Genomic DNA, 17,279 nt, shown 5'->3' on the forward strand with positions numbered 1-17,279 from the left:
CAGGGCAAACAGACAATCAAAAATTATTACCAATCAGATTTTCTATTGTCCACCATCTGGCAGAAAGCCAGATAGTCAGCCAATCCCAAGAAACTATGAGAACCAGATCTCTGTAATTTCAGGATGCTGTTCAGCAAGTGAATGCTTGCTCTTGGAGCCCCGAGCCCACACGCAAGACCTCCACCTCCTGAGGCGCCCATGGAGAAGACTCCTCCAGGTGCCCCGGTCTGCAGCCCTCATCTTTCAGTTATCCCAGTGCAAGTGCCAGTTATGTGAGGGAACGAGGCCAGGGGTTGGCCAACTTTTTCTGTAAAGGGCCAGACCCGATGGCTTTGTGGGCCATATTAACTCTGTCACAACTATTCGACCCTGCTGCTATAGCCCTAAAGCAGCCAGAGAGAATAAGCCCATGAATGGCTGCGTTCCAATTACACTTATTTACAAAAACAGGCAATAGGCCTGCAGGCTGCCGTTGGCTGACCCCTGTTTTAGATGACTCTAGTCCCTAGCCTAAGATCCCAGCAGAGATCAAAGAGCAAAGTCAAACTACCATCCCTGTGCCCTGTACAAATCTCAGACCCAGAATCCACGAATCTAATATAACTGCTGCTGTTTACCCCCACTGTTTGCGTGGTACGTCACACGGCAAGAGATAACTAGAACAGTTTTATACAAGGAAGGCCTTATCAAGAAAGTGAGATTTGAGCAAAGATTTGAAGGAGGAGAGTTAACTGAGAGGGTGTGAGACTGGCTGAAGAGCCTTCCAGGTAGAGGGAACAGTCAGTGCAAACCCCTGAGGGAGAAGAGTACCTGGTGTCTATGAGCAACAGCAAGAAGGCTATAGGAGAGCTGCTCTGCTGAGACGCCCTGGCGACCTGGCACATCTCCACACAGGCATGTGGGCAAGGCCGGACTGCAGTCTCGCCCAAGTCTTGTTGGACTGCCCTATGATTCCCCTTGGAGCAAGGGGAGGTAAGCCTGGTGAGCAGCTATTGGGAGCCAGTTTCATATCCCTATCTTGTGGGCGATGGCTGCAAGGCTGTTTTTCTTCCTTCTCTATATTTTCAGTTGAGCACAGGACTTTCCGTCTTCTTCCCTCCATGACTCCCCCTTCCCCCAAGGATACAGCCTCAGGCTCCTGTGTAAGTCTATAAAACTGCTTGGCTGCAGCTTAGAGTTGGTTGCTTAGCAGCAGAGCCGCCCACTGCTCATGTCTCTTCATTGGCCCCTCTGGCTTGGTGTCACCATGTGGGGCTATGGACTCAAGGAGCGGACACCATGCTGATTTTGCTTTTGCTGTCAGTATAAGTAATAACCTGTCCAAATTATTTGGGCTGGTTGTCTCCTTAGAGCCAAATCTACCTGAAGAGACCAGCTAGCCTAGGGCTCACACACTGCTTGACAAGAAACCAGCATGGATGTCAGTGGAGCAAGGAGATGAGGTCAGAGAGGAAAGGGTGCTCCAGGTCATGGAGGACCTTGTAGGCCACAGGTAGGACTTTGGCTCTTATGCAGCGAGAAAACAGGAACCACTGTAGAGTTTTCAGAGTTATGAGCAAGGAATGGCATGATCTGGCTCACGTTGTGAAAGGCTCACATTAAAAATGTTTCCTTTAAGCAAGAATGTATATAAATGTAACTTGTTGCGATTATTGGTAAAAGCGGCTTAGATCTCCTCTATGACTAACTTTCTCTGCTGCAGAGCCGTCTCTCTCCAATCCTGCGCTGCAGTTTTTCGGTGAGGTTCATCTCCCTCCACAAGCCTCACCTCTCTCTGACTCTTCAACGGGGCCCAGCAAAGACTTCTTCCCCAAGAACCGCTCCCCAGGAGGCAAAGAACTCCTCGACGCCGGGCGGGCTCTCACACCTTTGGCAGCACCCAGGGGGCGCTCAGCACGGAGCGGGGCCGCGGTGGCCCTAGCCTTTGGGAGCCTTGCTGCCTGGGTTTTCTGCGTCCGCTACGCCTGGACGGCGGAGTCGCCACGGCACCCCAACTGCTGGACCCTCCTCGTAGGTGAGGCGGCTGCGTCGGGTGCCGTCCACTCCTCTCCAACCTGGTCTCCTCCCTCTCCCCTCCCACCCCCACGTGCTGGACAGCGGGCCCGCGCAGAGACCTGGGCCCCTTTCTCCTCCCCACCTTCGGCCCTCCCTCCCTTCTACAGGTCTCCGATTCCCTCCCCCAGCCCGGTCCGCCCCGGCTCGGCCCCGGCCCGCCCCTCCCCGCCTCTCCCGTCCAGCCCCGGCCCCTTCCTTCCCCTTCGCGGCCCGCCCCTCCCGTCCTCCTTCCCGCCCCCTCCCCACCCCAGCGGGCTCCGTCCTGCGGACTCAGCCGCCAGCCCGCCCCTCCCCTCCAGCCCCAGTCGGCCCCGGCTCGGCCCCCGGCCCGCCCCTTCCAGCCCCCAGCTCCTCCCGCCGCGGCTCAGTCCCGCCACTCCGGCGCTGGCTGCCCAGGCCTCCCGGACCAGGCTGCTTCGCTGGCGCGCTTGGCCGGCGCCGCGGCAGGTTCAGGACGTCCATCTGTCCGTCGGTCCGGAGAGAATCTCCAGATCCGCGGCCCCAGGATGGGACAGGCCCTGCTGCTGCTTCTGCCCTGGCTCTTCCTCCCCGCGTTCTGGAGAGGAGGTGAGCGCGCGGGGCCGGGGGCCAGGCGCGGGGCCGGGGGCTCGCGGCCCGGAGCTCGAGGAGGGAGCGCGCCGGCTGCTGGGCAGGTTTGCAAACACCTCCCGCCGCCCAGCGGTGCCCGGGAGTGGAGCGCAGGGGCACCCACCAGCCCAGTGACAGGGCACTCAGGCTGGGTCGTGGGTAGGCGTCCCGGAGAAGCCGGGTATCAGTGGGCACCAAGGGCCCCCCTTTACCGCAGAGGAGGACATCGAGCTCGGCCGGGAACGCTGCAAGTCCCGAAGTTTTCTGCCGAGAGGAACGTTGGTGGCAGGTCCGGTCGGGAATGCGCCGAAAACTTTCTAGACATCGTCGTGTGGTTGGACTCCGGCTCCGGCGGGAGTTCTGGGAGCCGCAGACTCTGTCTCTCGAGGGACGCGCGCCCGGAGACGAGCACGCTGCGGGAGTGGGGGTCACGCCCCCGGTGCTGCGATCCACCAACGCCGGCAGTCGGCTGGGGAGAGACGGGGGTCCCAGCGGCTCCCACTGGGTCCTTATGGGCAATATTAGCACCCTTTTGTAGGGACACCCTGTGAGTGCGGGGCCCCTGGAAAACGGGGAAGCATTCTTTTCACCTCTGTTATTGCTGAATAGAATCTAATGTGCTTGGACAGGGTCTAGGTTTATCTCAGTTCTGCCAAATAGTGCAACAGGCATTCCAGAATAAGATGCTGGATTGATAAGTGGAGGCAAGGTAAGGCAGGTCCCATTCTGCATCGACAGCTTGTTTGGAGGGAAGTGATGACAGGCTAGAAGTTTGATCCCTGATGCGTTTCTTAAGGGAGCTGGACCCTTCTTAACCAGGCTTTACCAAAAAGAAAAAGAAAGGGAAAAAATAAGATACGCTAAATAAACACATCCCAGGCATTTTTGCTTAACTAAAAATTTTCTATTACCATTTAGCATGTGATTTTTGTCTCTTTTGACCATGAATAAGGCTGAGTAGCTTTCACCTATTATAAAGATGTTTTTTAAAGAATACCTGGAAAGTTCAATTTATAGTAAGCAATTTATAGAAAGTTTCTTCCTTTGAAGTTTTCCTTTGAAATCTCAGTTACTCAAATGAAACCTTAAGCAGTTGGTGGCAGGTCCCGTTGGGAATTACAAAAGCAATTGATAATTTGGGGCAACACAGCAATTTGAAACAAACATCAAAATCCAAAACCAAACAAAGAACTAAAACAGTTCTGTTCTCCACTCCCCCAAACCCTGAAATCCCTCAGCGTTTAGCCAGCTCCACTTTTCATAATCTGCAGTAAATCTGTTAGATTTTGCTACTGGCGAGGTGTTGGAGGTAGTGAATGTGGTGAAAATTATGGGAAAGTAACGGAAACAATAGTTTTGGTGTAAGATGGTAAAAAAATGGAGTTTTTCTTTTTCGAAATTTTTTGAAAGCTGAAATAAAAAATTTTGTAGCTGACAATCAGGTTTAGTCAGATAATCATAAAAGGTCTGTTAAAATTGCCCCAGCAGGAAGAATGAAACATTTCTCCAATGTTTCTTCTTCTGCCTTTTGTTTTTTATCTTACACTTACCTGTGAGATGTCTGACGGTATTACCTCTTACCTTGTGAAAAGCTAAAGAATGGGATTCTCACTGGCAGAATTGGAGCAGAGGTAAGAGTGCAATAGGAAGAGATTAAAATGTAGTTTTAAGATTTTAATTTTGCATATTGTGGGTGCAAGTGGTTTGCTTAGCAGACAGGAAAGAGAGAGAGAAAGACAGGGTGGAATGTGTGTTGACTCTACACCTTAGAGGAATGGATAAATGATTAAAATTTACGCATCACTTTAACCCAGGAATCCTGCCACCAACCCCATGCAAACAAACACCATCCCACAAAGACTCGCACAGAGAACTGAAACTGCTGACCCAGGGGCATTTCCAGGCTTTCCAGTCCGTCCTTTCTGCTCAGTCTCTGATGGGGGTGCCAGTGAGCAAGAAAACCAGGAAAAGAGTGACGGGCTGGTGGGCAGGGGAGAGGACAAGGAGGAGAAATAGAAAAGTGGATAAAAGTGAAGGACTCAGCCCGTGATGAAGCCATGCGTGCATTTAAACTCAACCCTTAGAACAAATTGGGCTTTTAAAATTCTTCATTGTTTGTGTTTCTCTCTCCAACTGATGCTGTAACTCATATTACCATATATTATAGACATTTTCCCAGGGAGAACTTTAGTTGTCCTGTTGCTTATGGGCTTTATCACAATGGCCTCAAATGCTTTTTGGAAGTATGCAGGGCACTTTTTAAAAATAATGCTGATTCACTTTCTTTTCTTTTTTTTTTTGAGAAAGATTAGCCCTGAGTTAACAGCTGCCAATCCTCCTGTTTTTGCTGAGGAAGACTGGCCCTGAGCTAGCATCTGTGCCCATCTTCCTCTACTTTATATGTGGGATACCTACCACAGCCTGGCATACCAAGTGGTGCCATGTCTGTACCCAGGATCCGAACCAGCGAACCCCAGGCTGCCAAAGCGGAATGTGTGCACTTAACCATTGTGCCACCAGGCTGGTCCCTGATTCACTTTCTTAAAGTGCTGAGTGGAACACAAATAACCAACTCTGATGGGTACTGGGGCCGGACCCTATGGTAAATTTTTTAAATATTTGTGTTCCACTCAGCACTTTAAGAAAGTGAATCAGGGACCGGCCTGGTTATTAACAGGTTGACTCTTTAGATGTCTGTGAATTGGGAACATGATGCCAGGTAGGGAAGCCCCAACCTTGGTTTAAATGGATTTCCCCTCACCTGCCAATGATCCCACATGTGTTATCCTGCTTCCCACGTAATAGCCAGAATGAGATTTTGAAGATGAATCTGATTGTGTTGTCCCCTTGTTTAAAATCCTCCAGTGGCTTCCCATTCCTTACCAGGGTTTGCAAGGACTCGCAGGGCCTCCCACTCCCTTTGACTCATTTCCAATTGCTCCCTGCTTTTTCATGCTGCTCCAGCCACAGTGTCTTCTTTCTAGCACTTTTGCGTGGAGGTTCTCTCTGGCTGGAATCTTTTCCTCAAGATCTCTGCATGCTGGCTCCTTCTTGTCATTTGGGTTTCAGCTTGGATGGTCTCCTGAAGAGGCCTTCCCTCACTCCCACCCCCAGCCAAGGTTGCACACACACTCTCTCTCTCTCTGTTACATTTAATTTCCTGATAATGCTTATCACTACCTGACAGTAAATGGCACAGCACATAGCCTGTTTCAGGTGCTGGGTGAGTATCTGTGGATAGTATCAAAGAACCAGGCCTCTGCGGGTCTCGCCATGTGCTCCTCCCCCTTCCCTCTTCCTACTGGCTTTTCCAGAAACAGAATTGCTGCAGCTCCCCTCCCTTGTGCTCGGGGCTTGGTGGATAGAAAACAATCTTTTATTTTGCTTTGACGCCAAAATGATTTCATTACTAGAAAAGTTAGGACATTGAAAGAAGATAGATTTGGGGACTATGTTAACCCCAATATGGCAATATTAACATATTTTATATTCTCTTAACTATTCCAACTAGGAAAAAAGTCAGAAGCTGAGTTTGCATGTTAAAAACACAGTTTTAGCTACTCTTGAACCAGGGGCAGGTTGTCTATCAGCCCAGGTAGTTGTGACCCTGAGCCCCTTGACTTTGGCCCATTGTCACTAAGTTAACTTTAACCAAGCACATGGCTCTGGGTTGGGATGCATCTCAGCAGGAAGTTAATTGTTATAAAAACTGAAAAAAAGTAGGCTCACCATGTGTACTTCTTGGAACGGGAATGGAAATGTTAACAGAGGCTTCAGCTCAGGGGCTGAGCAGCCAGCCAGCAAGCCCTGCTTCACGTCCAGCCTGGCTGGCCTGTGGGGGCCCCATGGCGGGTGGCTAACTCTCTGGACCTCAGTTTCCTCTCTGGTACAGTGGAACTCTTGGGAGGATGAAATGAGCTAATGGCACGTGGTAAGTGCTCCAAAAATATTAGCCATTATTACCAATGGTTCCCCTCTGTTCTTCTGCACTCAGATTTTGGGGTAATTGCTTTTCCTAGACAAAAGGTGTCAGGGGAGAAGATTCTTCTTTTCTCATGGAAAAGTATCCTAAATTGCAACTTGAAATATGAGGGCAGCCCTGCGGGCCCCTGCCACTGTTCATGGCAGTTTAGTGAAGCTGTGATGGGTTCTGGCCCAGAGCACTGAAGTCCTTGCTGTGGCTTTTTAGGATTTTGCTCCATAGGCGTTCTGCTAGCAAAACCCACGCTGTTGGATGAGCCAGGGCCTGCCCTGACCACCCCCCCCCCCCATTGCCTTCCCGTGTTGAATTCAGCCTTAGAGCATAGTACAGGAATAGCTTCCTGTCATGTGCCTCTCAGGAAGGTATAAAAATGAAGTCCAATTCCTGCTTAACTTTTCCCATATAACTCTACTCCAGAGTGGGTGTGGCTTTGTTTTTGTATTTGTTTTGGTTTTGGTTTTTTGATCATAAACATCTCGAAAGTCCCTTGCCTTTTTACCTGCTAAAACTAGGTTTCCCTAGTGAAGCCTTTTGGCGGCAGTGGCTGCCACGTGAGCCTTTGTTTCTTAGGTTACACTCTGTGTACGTGTCTGAGTGTGCATGTGCAGGCCGTCCTCTAGCAAATGGAACAGGCAGGGGGCCCTGGGCACACTCCTGGCTCCTGGATCCTTCCTAGCCAGTGGCAGGTATGTGCAGCCCCCAGGCACCCTGAGGGGAGCCCTGCCTCCTTGCATCCTGCACTCTGGGCTTTTGCTCATCCCACACTGGAAAGTCACCTGCTCCCTGTCTTCACCTCTGCCTTGTCCGGCCCTCCTGCCTCCAGCTGAAATGCTGAAAATGCAGCCTGGTAGGGGTTGAGAATTCCATGAGGATCCCCCGAGCAGGAGACTGAGACCTGCCAATCTGGCCCCGTCCCCCTCCTAGGCCTTCATTTTCTTGGTCTGAATTGTAGCTGTTCAACTATATGGAAGGTTCTTAACACAGAGGGCCAGGGTCTTCTGACCTGTTGTTCCGAGTTGTGTGAGACCTCGCAGCTTGGCCCTCAGCTGCACCTCAAGTAGCTGGGCAGCCATCCTTCTTAGTAACTGTGCCATTCTTACTCTCTGGCCTCTGTCAGGCAGCAGGATCCAGTGGGCCTGGCCCCTGGGTGAAGCCCTAGGCTGCCATGTCCAGGTCGCCTCCTCCTGCCCCCGTTTTAAAGTGATAAAGAGAGAAAGGCTGATTGTGCCGCCAACATTTCATTGAGAAACCTACGCTCAATTCTAAAGCATTTTATTTATTTCTTCCCTTTGCCCATTTCATCCACTGTCATTGTTTCTTCTACTTAATGGTAAAATGGATTTTCCATGAGTTTTGGGGTTGGCAGAGGGTGGGGGAAGGAGCAGGGGGGAGAGAGAGAAAGAGAGAGAGAGGGGACAGATGTTGATTTTATGTTTGGACCAAGATCATATATGAGAAGTTCTACACCAAAAGCTAAGCGTATTTGAGAGACTTATGCCTGGAGAAAACTCATTTCATTTCGTATCTCAATATATAGATTTTTGTGGCAGCAAATTTTATGCGTTTATGTGTCTCCTGGTCCTCAGTCATTAACGGTATCTTTCAGATATTTCTCTTCTCGGTTGGTCCCCTCCAAGGTTCTGTCTAGGGTCTGTGGAGTAAGCCAAGGCCCCAGCCAGATCTGATGGTCACGGGGTTAGTGCTCTGTCCTAGCTCCCTCGGAGAGGGAGCCCATCCTCAGGATTTGAGTCTCAGGTTGGCACTTGACAATCAGGCAAATGCTCTGGAGCAGATCCCCTTTTGTGTAATCTGCTTTTGGTGGGGGGGCTCCAATTTCCTCAGCATTCAGGGACAGTAAACGTCTTAGAATTTGCTTTAGCCGTGGTCTTGCCTCTCCTTAGACGCACAAAGGAAAGCCTTGTTTATTTTGGAGAAGGGGTTGTTTTGCTATTTTAAGCCTTGGGGCTTGTTAAGCTTCTAATAGTAGACTGGCCTCATTATGGTTTTTGAAAATGATCTTTTTTACCAGTGAGAACAGGCTGTCTTGGTGGAGAATATTAGAACATAGACTCAAACTTGCTGAAAGTTGTGTTCTGGCCCGGCCCCACTTAGTGAATGCACAGTGAGGCAGTAAATATTCATGGGCTCCCAGTGTTGCCTGTATTTGGAGGCTGTGCAGTTCGTGGCAGGCTGCCTCCACTCAGGAAGTGAAACCAGCCTTTAAGCCTTTTTGCAGTTCTGGCACGTGATTTGAAGATTTGTTGATGGAAAACAATGTTCTTTGAAAGTTTTGGGGCAGAGGAAAAAGGAAGCTTGTTAGATTTAACATTACATCTAAAGCATTAGTTAACAAAAATTACCGCTTTGGGAGTCCAAAGACGGAAATTCTCATCCCAGTTTTGATATTAACATGCAGGGGCGCCAGGGGTATGGTGTTTCATCTTTCTGAAACTCCAAATCCGCATTGATCAAATGGAAGGGCAGATAGGTGATTCTGGGGTCCCTTCTGGGCAGAAAACAGACTCCATCTGAAGGGGATTCCATTTGAAAGTGGGACGCTTTCTCACAGTGCGGTTCTAGACACAGTGCCTTAGCATGAGTGTGACCCCCGACCCCGTCCCCACCCCTGGACCTGCTCTGGCTGTGAGTGTCCTCAGGCATCAGCCTAGAAATGGGACCAGAGGCAATGCCGGGTATTTCTTAAAAACAAGTCATGCCAGTGGGTTCCTCACTGTGGGTAGCTGCCATTTCTTGCTGCCTGGGCTGTCTGTGCCTCTGTGAGTACTCCCTCCAGCTCTGTCTGGGGCAGTAGAATAGTCTAGAAACACAGAGGTGTATTTCTGAGAACACTGGACCTGCCCAAACAAGTTATGACCTCTTACTGTCAAATTTGCAGGGAGCGTGGACTCCTGGGTTCTGGGGGGATGTTTGAATCAGTCTTTCTGGGCTGGTTGCAGTAGGGCACGTCTCCCCAGGGTGCACAGCAGAATCCCCAGGGGGTAGAGCGAATGATGTCATTTTTAAAAGTCTATTCATTCAATATTATGGTGTAATTTTATATTTGGAAATAAAAAAAATATTTTGTAATATGAATTGTAGAATATAAAGCTGCTAAGCATTTTAGCTGGGAGGATAAGGAGGAAGTCAACTAGGAGCTTTTCCAAACGGCAGAAGCCCAGGCCCTACCCAGGACATGTGGACTCAGTCTTTGGAGTGCGACCCTGTCCTGTGTGGGTCCAGGCCATTCTGTGCCACATCTCCTGTTACAGTCCACTCATCCAGAGTGTCTGATTCTTTAGGAGGGGTGTGGTGCCTCACACCGCCCCCTGCGCCCCCTCCCCCTGAGGGGCGTGTATCGGAACCTGGCCACTAAGCGTAGGAATAAGATAGTTATGTTTATCCAAGGAAGGTGGCGAGTCTTGGACCAGGCTGAGAACTGTGGGGCTGGATGATTCCTCATGCCAGGTGCCCTTTTGATTTTAGCAGCTACAGGTGGAAGGAGGGTTCAGGTCATCTCTGTGAGCTGCTTGCGGAAAGGAGTCCATCATTCTTATCAGGTGGGCCAACCAGTAAATAGAAAGGCCTTTCTTTTTGTCGACGCAAATAATCCATAACCAATCTATAAATCAAAATTGAGGTGAGTTTTTTATGAGCCAGATCTGAGGACTAGCCTGGGTCCTTAGTTCCCCGAGGAAGGAAGGGCACCAAAGAAGTGGGGTGTACAGAGTGGTTATGTACCGTCAAAGAGCATATATCACATATGATTGGAATGTCCCTTTTACAACAGTCACGAGACTGCTCTGCTGGCACAGCAATTCACACAGCAGGTGGTAGGTCTGCTGTCTTGGTGGACACAGCAGGTAGCCTGTCTGTTGTCTCGAGCTGAGTGGTCCAGGGTTAGCAAAGCAATCAGTTCCTAGCCTAGAGATGCTTATCCTTAAGGAAATGCCAATGTGGGGGAAGTTGCGTCTTTATCCTAAGGGCATTTGTTCTTGTCTTTGGGACATAGCAAATGCTTAAAGCAGATATGCTCAGTGGCCATGTCAGGCCCTTTTGGAAAAACAAGGTCAGGCCCAGTGAGTTTAACACCAGTGGCTTCTGCATATACTCCAGTATATCCTATTGCTTGCCATTTAGTTATCATCTTTTTACCATTACATTTTTTCTTCAGCACCTACTCTCTTTTCTTTATATTCAAATGTTGTTGTAAAACATTTAGGATACACAAAAAAATATAAAAGATAATAAAAGTGACATCTGTACTCACCACTCAGCTTAAGAAATCAGACATTAGCAATAGAGTTGAAGTCCCCCATTGCTCTCCCTCCCCCCAGAGAAAACCACTACCCCACATTAGGTGTTTTAGTTCCCGGACATCTCTTTATCCTTTGGCCACACATGGTATTGGTAACACTCTATGGTGTTGTTTATACCATGTTAGTTAGGGTTTACATTTGGCTGCATGTAACAGAAAACCTCACTTCAGTGGCTTAACCGAGAGGAAGTCTTTCTCTCATATAACCAGCAGCTTGAAGGCAGCCAGGCTAGGGTTGCAATAGAGGCTCCATGATAGGGTCAGGGACCTGGTTCTTCATGGCTCTTTTATTCTGCTGTCTTTAGTGTCTTGTTCTAGAGCTGTTGTTTCCATATGGCTGCTGTACCTCTGGGCATTTCATTTGTATTCCAAGCAGAAAGAAGTAGGAAGGACAAAAGACAGTTTCACACTAGGGGAATGACCATTGAGCAGGACACTAGCAGCAGCTGCCATGCACATGTTAGAAAGTTTTATATAAATAGTAATTTTAGATTCTCATACTTTTTCTAATAAATAGTATAGAGAGCTCCCATGTACCCTTTATCCAGTTTCCCCCAGTGGGTGACATCTTAGAAAACTGTAGTGCAGTATCACAAGCAAGATATTGACATGGATGTGGTCTATATGCAGGATACTTCCATCCCCACAAGGATCCTGCAGGTGCCCTTTTATAGCCACACCCACTTCCCTCCTGCCCTGTTACCTCCTCATCCCCTGGCAATCACTAATCTGTTCTCCATTTCTATAGTTTTGTCATTTCAAAAATGCTATGTAAATGCAATCATACTGTATTAGTTTTCCATTTTCTGCCATGACAACTTATCAGAAACTTAGTTGCTTGAAACAACGAAACATATTATCTTACAGTTCTGTAGGTCAGAAGTGTGACATGGGTCTCACTGGGTCAAAATCAAGGTACCTGCAGGGCTTTGTTCCCCTCAGGAGGCTGTAGGAGAGAATCTGTTTCCTTGCCTCTTCTAGCTTCTAGCAGCTGCCCCTATTCCTTGGCTCAGGGCCCCTTCCTCCATCTTCAAAGCCAGCAGGTGTGGGTCGTGTCCTTCTCACACCGCATCACTCTGACACTGACTCTTGTGCCTTCGTCTCCCCATTTTAAGAGCCCTTGTAATGACACATCCTCTCCAGCATTTGGTGATGTCATTATTTTTTATTTTAGCCATGCTGATAGGTATGTGGTGATACCACACTGTGGTCTTAATTTGCATTTCCCTAAGGGCTTATGATGTTCAACACTTTCATGAACATATTTGTCATCCGTATATCCTCCTTGGTGAAATGTTTCTTCATGTCTTTGCCTATTTTCTAATTGAGTTGTTTCTTACTCTTGAATTTTGAGAGCTCTTTAATATTCTAGATAGTAGTCCTTTGTCAGATATGTGGTTTGCAAATGATTTCTCCTAGTCTGTAGTTGTTTTTCCATCCTCTTAGCAGGGTCTTTTGCAGATCAAACATTTTTAATTTTGACGCGTGCAAGTCCAACTTATCAGATTTTCCTTTTATGAATCGTACTTTTGGTGTCAAGCGTAAGAACACTTTGCCTAGCCATAGGTCTGGAAGATTTTTTCTAAATGTTTTATACTTTATGTTTTACATTTAAATCTGTGGCCCATTTTGAGTTCAGTTTTGAATAAGGTGGAAGATACCCAATAAGGTCAAAGTTCATTTTTTTGCCCATGGATATCCACTTCCTCCAGCACCATCGGTTGAAAAAGCTTTCTTTGCTCCCTTGAATTGCTTTTGACCTTTGCCAAAAAAGCAGTCGAGTACATTTGTGTGGGTCTTTTTCTGGTTCTGTCTTCTGTTCCATTGATCTCTGTGTGTGTCTCCCTCTGCCAATACTACACGATTTGCTTGTTGTCGCTGTGTAATTAGTTTTGAAATTGGATAGACTGATTCCTCCCACTTTATTCTTCTTTTTCAAAACTGTTTTAGCTATTCTAGTTCCTTTGCCTTTCCACACAAATTTTAGAAATATATTGTCTATATCTACAAAAAACTCTTCCTGTGATTTTGGCAGGAATTGTATTAAATCTGTGTGTGGTTTTCTTCTGACACCAAATACATTGTTTCAACAACAACCAATTGTCCAGTTATCTGTCATCAACTGAGTATCTTACAATTCAGTTCAATTCTGACACTAACTACCTAGTGTTGGCACAGACCCCACAGATTAAGGGCTCAGTCCCATAAGACCGCACCCCACTTCACATACCAGCTCAAATGGAGTGTCCAGGCTCCCCACACTTCTGCCCAGCTGACTGTAACTCAGGGATGCCCATGACCTCAGTCCCTCCTCGAGTTTGATAATTCACTAGAATGACTCAGAGAACTCAGGGAAGCACTAATGATTACACTTTTATTATGATACAACTCAGGAACAACCGAATGGGAGAGATACACAAGGCAAGGTATGGGGGAAGGGACTGAGAGCTTTCGCTGCCATCTCAGGGTGTACCACTCTCCCAGCACATCCATGTGTTCACCAACCCAAAGCTCCCCAAGCCTGGTTGTTTAGGGTTTGTCTATGGAGTTTCATTACATAGGCATGATTGTTTAAATCACTGATCATTAGTGATTATACTGAATTTCCAGCCCCTCTATCCTCCCCTGAGTTGGGGGATGGGACAGAGAGTTCTAACCCTCTAATTCCATGGTTGGTTATTCTGGTGAGCAGCCCCATCCTGAAGCTATCTAGGGGCCCTACCCTGAGTCACTTCATTAGCATAGATGCAGACGTGTTCCAGAGGGGCTCATTATAAATAACAAAACACGCTCCTATTACCCAGGAAATTCCAAGAGTTTTAGGAGCTCTGTGTCAGGAACTGGGGACAAAGACCAGATATATTTTTATTATACCACAATCAGTCTATCAATTTGAGGAAGACTGACATCTGTACTGTGTTGAGTTTTCCAATTTATGAACATAGTATGTCTCTCCATTTATTTAGATCTTCTCTCATTTCTGCTGTCAGTGTTTTGTAGTTTTCAGGATAGGATTCTGTATGTGCTTTGTTAGCTTTATACCTAAGTATGTCATTATTTATGAGTGATTATAAATGGTATTATATTTTTAACTTCAATATCGATGTGTTCATTGCTTAATATATAGAAATATAATAATTTTTGTATGTTTATCTTGTATCGTGTGACCTTGATGAAATCACTTACCTCTAAGGAGGGTTTTTGGAGATTCTGTGGGATTTTCTATGAAGACAGTCATATCTGCAAATAACGACTGTTTTATTTCTTGCTTTCTGATGCTTTTTATTTATTTTTTTGCTTTTTTTTCTTTTTCCTTTTTGCATTGGATAGAGCTTTCAGCACTATGTTGACTAAGAGTGGGGAAAGCAGACATGCTTGCCTTGTTCCCAATCTAAGGAGGAAAGAACTCAGTTTTTTACCATGAAGTATAATAATAGCTGTTGGTTTTTTGTAGATGCTCTTTATCAAGTTGAGGAAGTTCCCGTCTTTGTATTTTTCTTAGAGTTTTTAAAAAAATCATGAATGGGTGTTGAATGGTTGTTGAATTTCGTTAGATGATTGATATGATTATGTGATTTTTCTTCTTTAGCCTGTTGATATGATGGATCACCTTGATTAATTTTCATATGTTGAACCAACTTTCTGTCTGTGGAATAAATTCCACTTGATTGTAGTAAATAATTCTTTTTATATTTTGCTAAATTCTATTTGCTGATATTTTCTTAAGGATTTTTGGCATCTATATTCATGAAGGATGTTGTTGATCTGTAGTTTTCTTTCTCTATACTGTGTTTATCTGGTTTTGGTATCAGGGCAACACTAGCTTCATAACATATATTGGGAAATGCCCTCTCCTCTTCTACTTTCTGGAAGAGATCACGTGGAATTGGTGTTAATTCTTCTTTGAGCATTTAGTGTAATTCTCCAGTGAAACCATTTGGCCTGGAAATTTGTTTTTTGGGAATTCCTTAAATTATAAATTCAAATTCCTTAATCGTTATAGGGCTATTCAAGTTATCGATTTCATTTTGGATGAATTACAGTAGTTTGTGTTTTTTGAGGAATTAGTCACTTTCTTCTATGTTGTCAAATTTGTGTGTAGAGTTTTCAGAGTATTTACTTACTATCCTTTCGATGTCTGCAGAGTTGATAGTGACATTCCCTGTTTCATTCCTGATACTGTATTAGTAATTTGTGTTTTCTCTTTTTTTCTTTCTCATTCTTGCTAGAGATTTGTCAATTTTATTAATCTTTTCAAACAACCAGCTCTTACACTGATTTACTTTATTGCTTTTCTTTTTTCAATTTTGTTTCTTATGTTTATTATTTTCTTCCTTCTGCTTGTTTTGGGTTTGTTTTCTCTTCTTTTTCTATGTTCTGAGCTTAGACTACTGATTTGAGACTTTTCCTCTTTTCCATTGTATGCATTTAGTACTATAAATTTTCCCCTCAGCACTGTTAGCTGTGTCCCACAAATTTTGGTATGTTGTGTTTTCAGTTTCATTCCATTAAGTGTATTTTTTTAATTTCCCTTGAGACTTCCTCTTTGATCCATCTATTATTTAGAAGTTTAGTTTACAAGTATTTAGAAAATTTCCTTTTACCTTTCTGTTATTAATTCCTAATTATTTCCATTGTGGTCAGAGAACACAAACTGTATGACCTCAGTTTTCTTTTTAATTTGTTGAAATTTGCTTTATGGCCCAGGATATGGTTTATCTTGGTTTATATCCCCTCGTCATTTGGAAAGAATGTGTATTCTGCTGTTATTGGGTGGAATGTTCTATAAATATAGACTAGATTCTTTTCATTGGCAGTGTTGTTGAGTTCTTCTATATCCTTGCTTATTTTCTACATAGTTCTTCAATCAGTTGTTCAGAGAGAAGTGTTGAAGTCTCCAACAATAATTGTTGATTTGTTTATTTCTCCTGTCAGTTCTGTTAGTTTTTGTTTCATGTATTTTGCGGTGGTTTGCTTTGGTGCATACTCATTTAAGACTGCTATGTCTTCTTGGTAGATTGTCTCTTTTATCATTCTATATAATATGCTTTTCTGTGTCTGGTCATTTGTTTTGAAATTTTCTTTATCTGATATTAATGTAGCCAGCCTGCTTTCTTCTGTTTAAAACATGATTGAAATGATATATCATCTTCTATCCTTTTGGGAGCAACTTGCCTATCATTATATTTGGAGTGAATTTTTTACAAACAGCGGATAGTTGGGTTATGTTTTTTTAATCCATTTTGCTAATCTCTGTCTTTTAATAGATATATTTAGATCATTTATAGTTAATGGAGTTATTGATATATTAGGTATTGACATTTTATCAGTTTATCAGAATCCCTACCTCCTTTTAAGTTCCTTTCCCTCCCTCATTTAAAACATAATTACCTTAAATATTTCCTCTTCACATATAGAACCACATCAGACAGTGTTAAAATTTTTCTTCAACCATCAGACATAATTTGGAGACCTCAAGAGGAGGAGGAAAGTCTATTGTATTGACTGATATTTTTGCTTTCCACATTTTTTTTCCCTCCTGATGATTCAAATTTCCTTATTTTATTGTTTCCTTTCTGTTTAGAGAATTTCCTTTTTGCTGTTCTTTTTGGGTAGGTCTGCTGATGACAGACTCTCTTAGTTTTCCTTCACCTGAGAATATTTTGATTTCTCCTTCATTCCTGAAAAATTCTGAGTTATTTCTTTTCTTTCAGCACTTAAGAAATGTTGGCGCACTTCCTTCTGTCCTCCATGGTTTGTGATGAGAAATTCACTGTGATTTGAATTGTTTTTCCCCATAGGTAAGGTGTCATCTTTCTCTCAGGGTTTTCAAACTGTTTTCTTTGTCCTTAGTTTCCAAAATTTTGACTGTGATGTATCTTGGTGTGGATATTTTTTGAGTTTGTCCTATTTTGGGTTCACTCAGATGTTTGATTCTGTAGGTTTATATCTTTTGTCAGATTTGGGAAGTTTTCAGTCAATATTTCTTCAAGTACTTTTTTAGCCTTGCCCTCTGTCTCCTCTCCTTCCAGGACTCTGATGATACAAATGTTAGATCTTTACTAATAGTCTTACAAGTTTCAGAGACTCTGTTCATGTGTTTTTCAGTCTCTTCTCTCTGTTGTTCAGATTGGATAATTTTCTGTTGTTCTGTCTTCCAGTTCACTGATTCTTTGCTCTGCCCCTCCATTCTTCTGTTGAGCCCATCCATTGAATTTTTTTAAAAATTATGATTCTCTTCTTTTTTTTTAATACTTTTTTTGGTAAGGAAGATTGGCCCTGAGCTAACATCTGTTGCCAATCTTCCTCTTTTTTTTTTTTTCTCCCCAAAGCCCCAGT

General features: G+C 44.9%; 1 protein-coding gene across 6 annotated transcripts in view; it reads left to right on the forward strand.

Annotated features, from left to right (window-relative positions):
* MERTK (MER proto-oncogene, tyrosine kinase) overlaps positions 1-17,279 on the forward strand; it is a 124,574-nt gene that overhangs the window by 19,975 nt on the left and 87,320 nt on the right. For 2 of the 6 annotated variants that reach the window (XM_070572136.1, XM_070572137.1), the window contains exon 3: positions 1,703-2,014. In XM_070572136.1, coding sequence (XP_070428237.1) covers positions 1,703-2,014 — 312 coding nt within the window. Of the gene's footprint in view, positions 1-1,246; positions 1,493-1,702; positions 2,623-17,279 lie in introns of those variants that run through there. The other 4 variants (XM_070572140.1, XM_070572138.1, XM_008520260.2 and 1 more) reach the window with 4 other exon arrangements.

This window comes from Equus przewalskii, chromosome 14 (assembly GCF_037783145.1).
Source record: "Equus przewalskii isolate Varuska chromosome 14, EquPr2, whole genome shotgun sequence".
Taxonomy (NCBI): domain Eukaryota; kingdom Metazoa; phylum Chordata; class Mammalia; order Perissodactyla; family Equidae; genus Equus; species Equus przewalskii.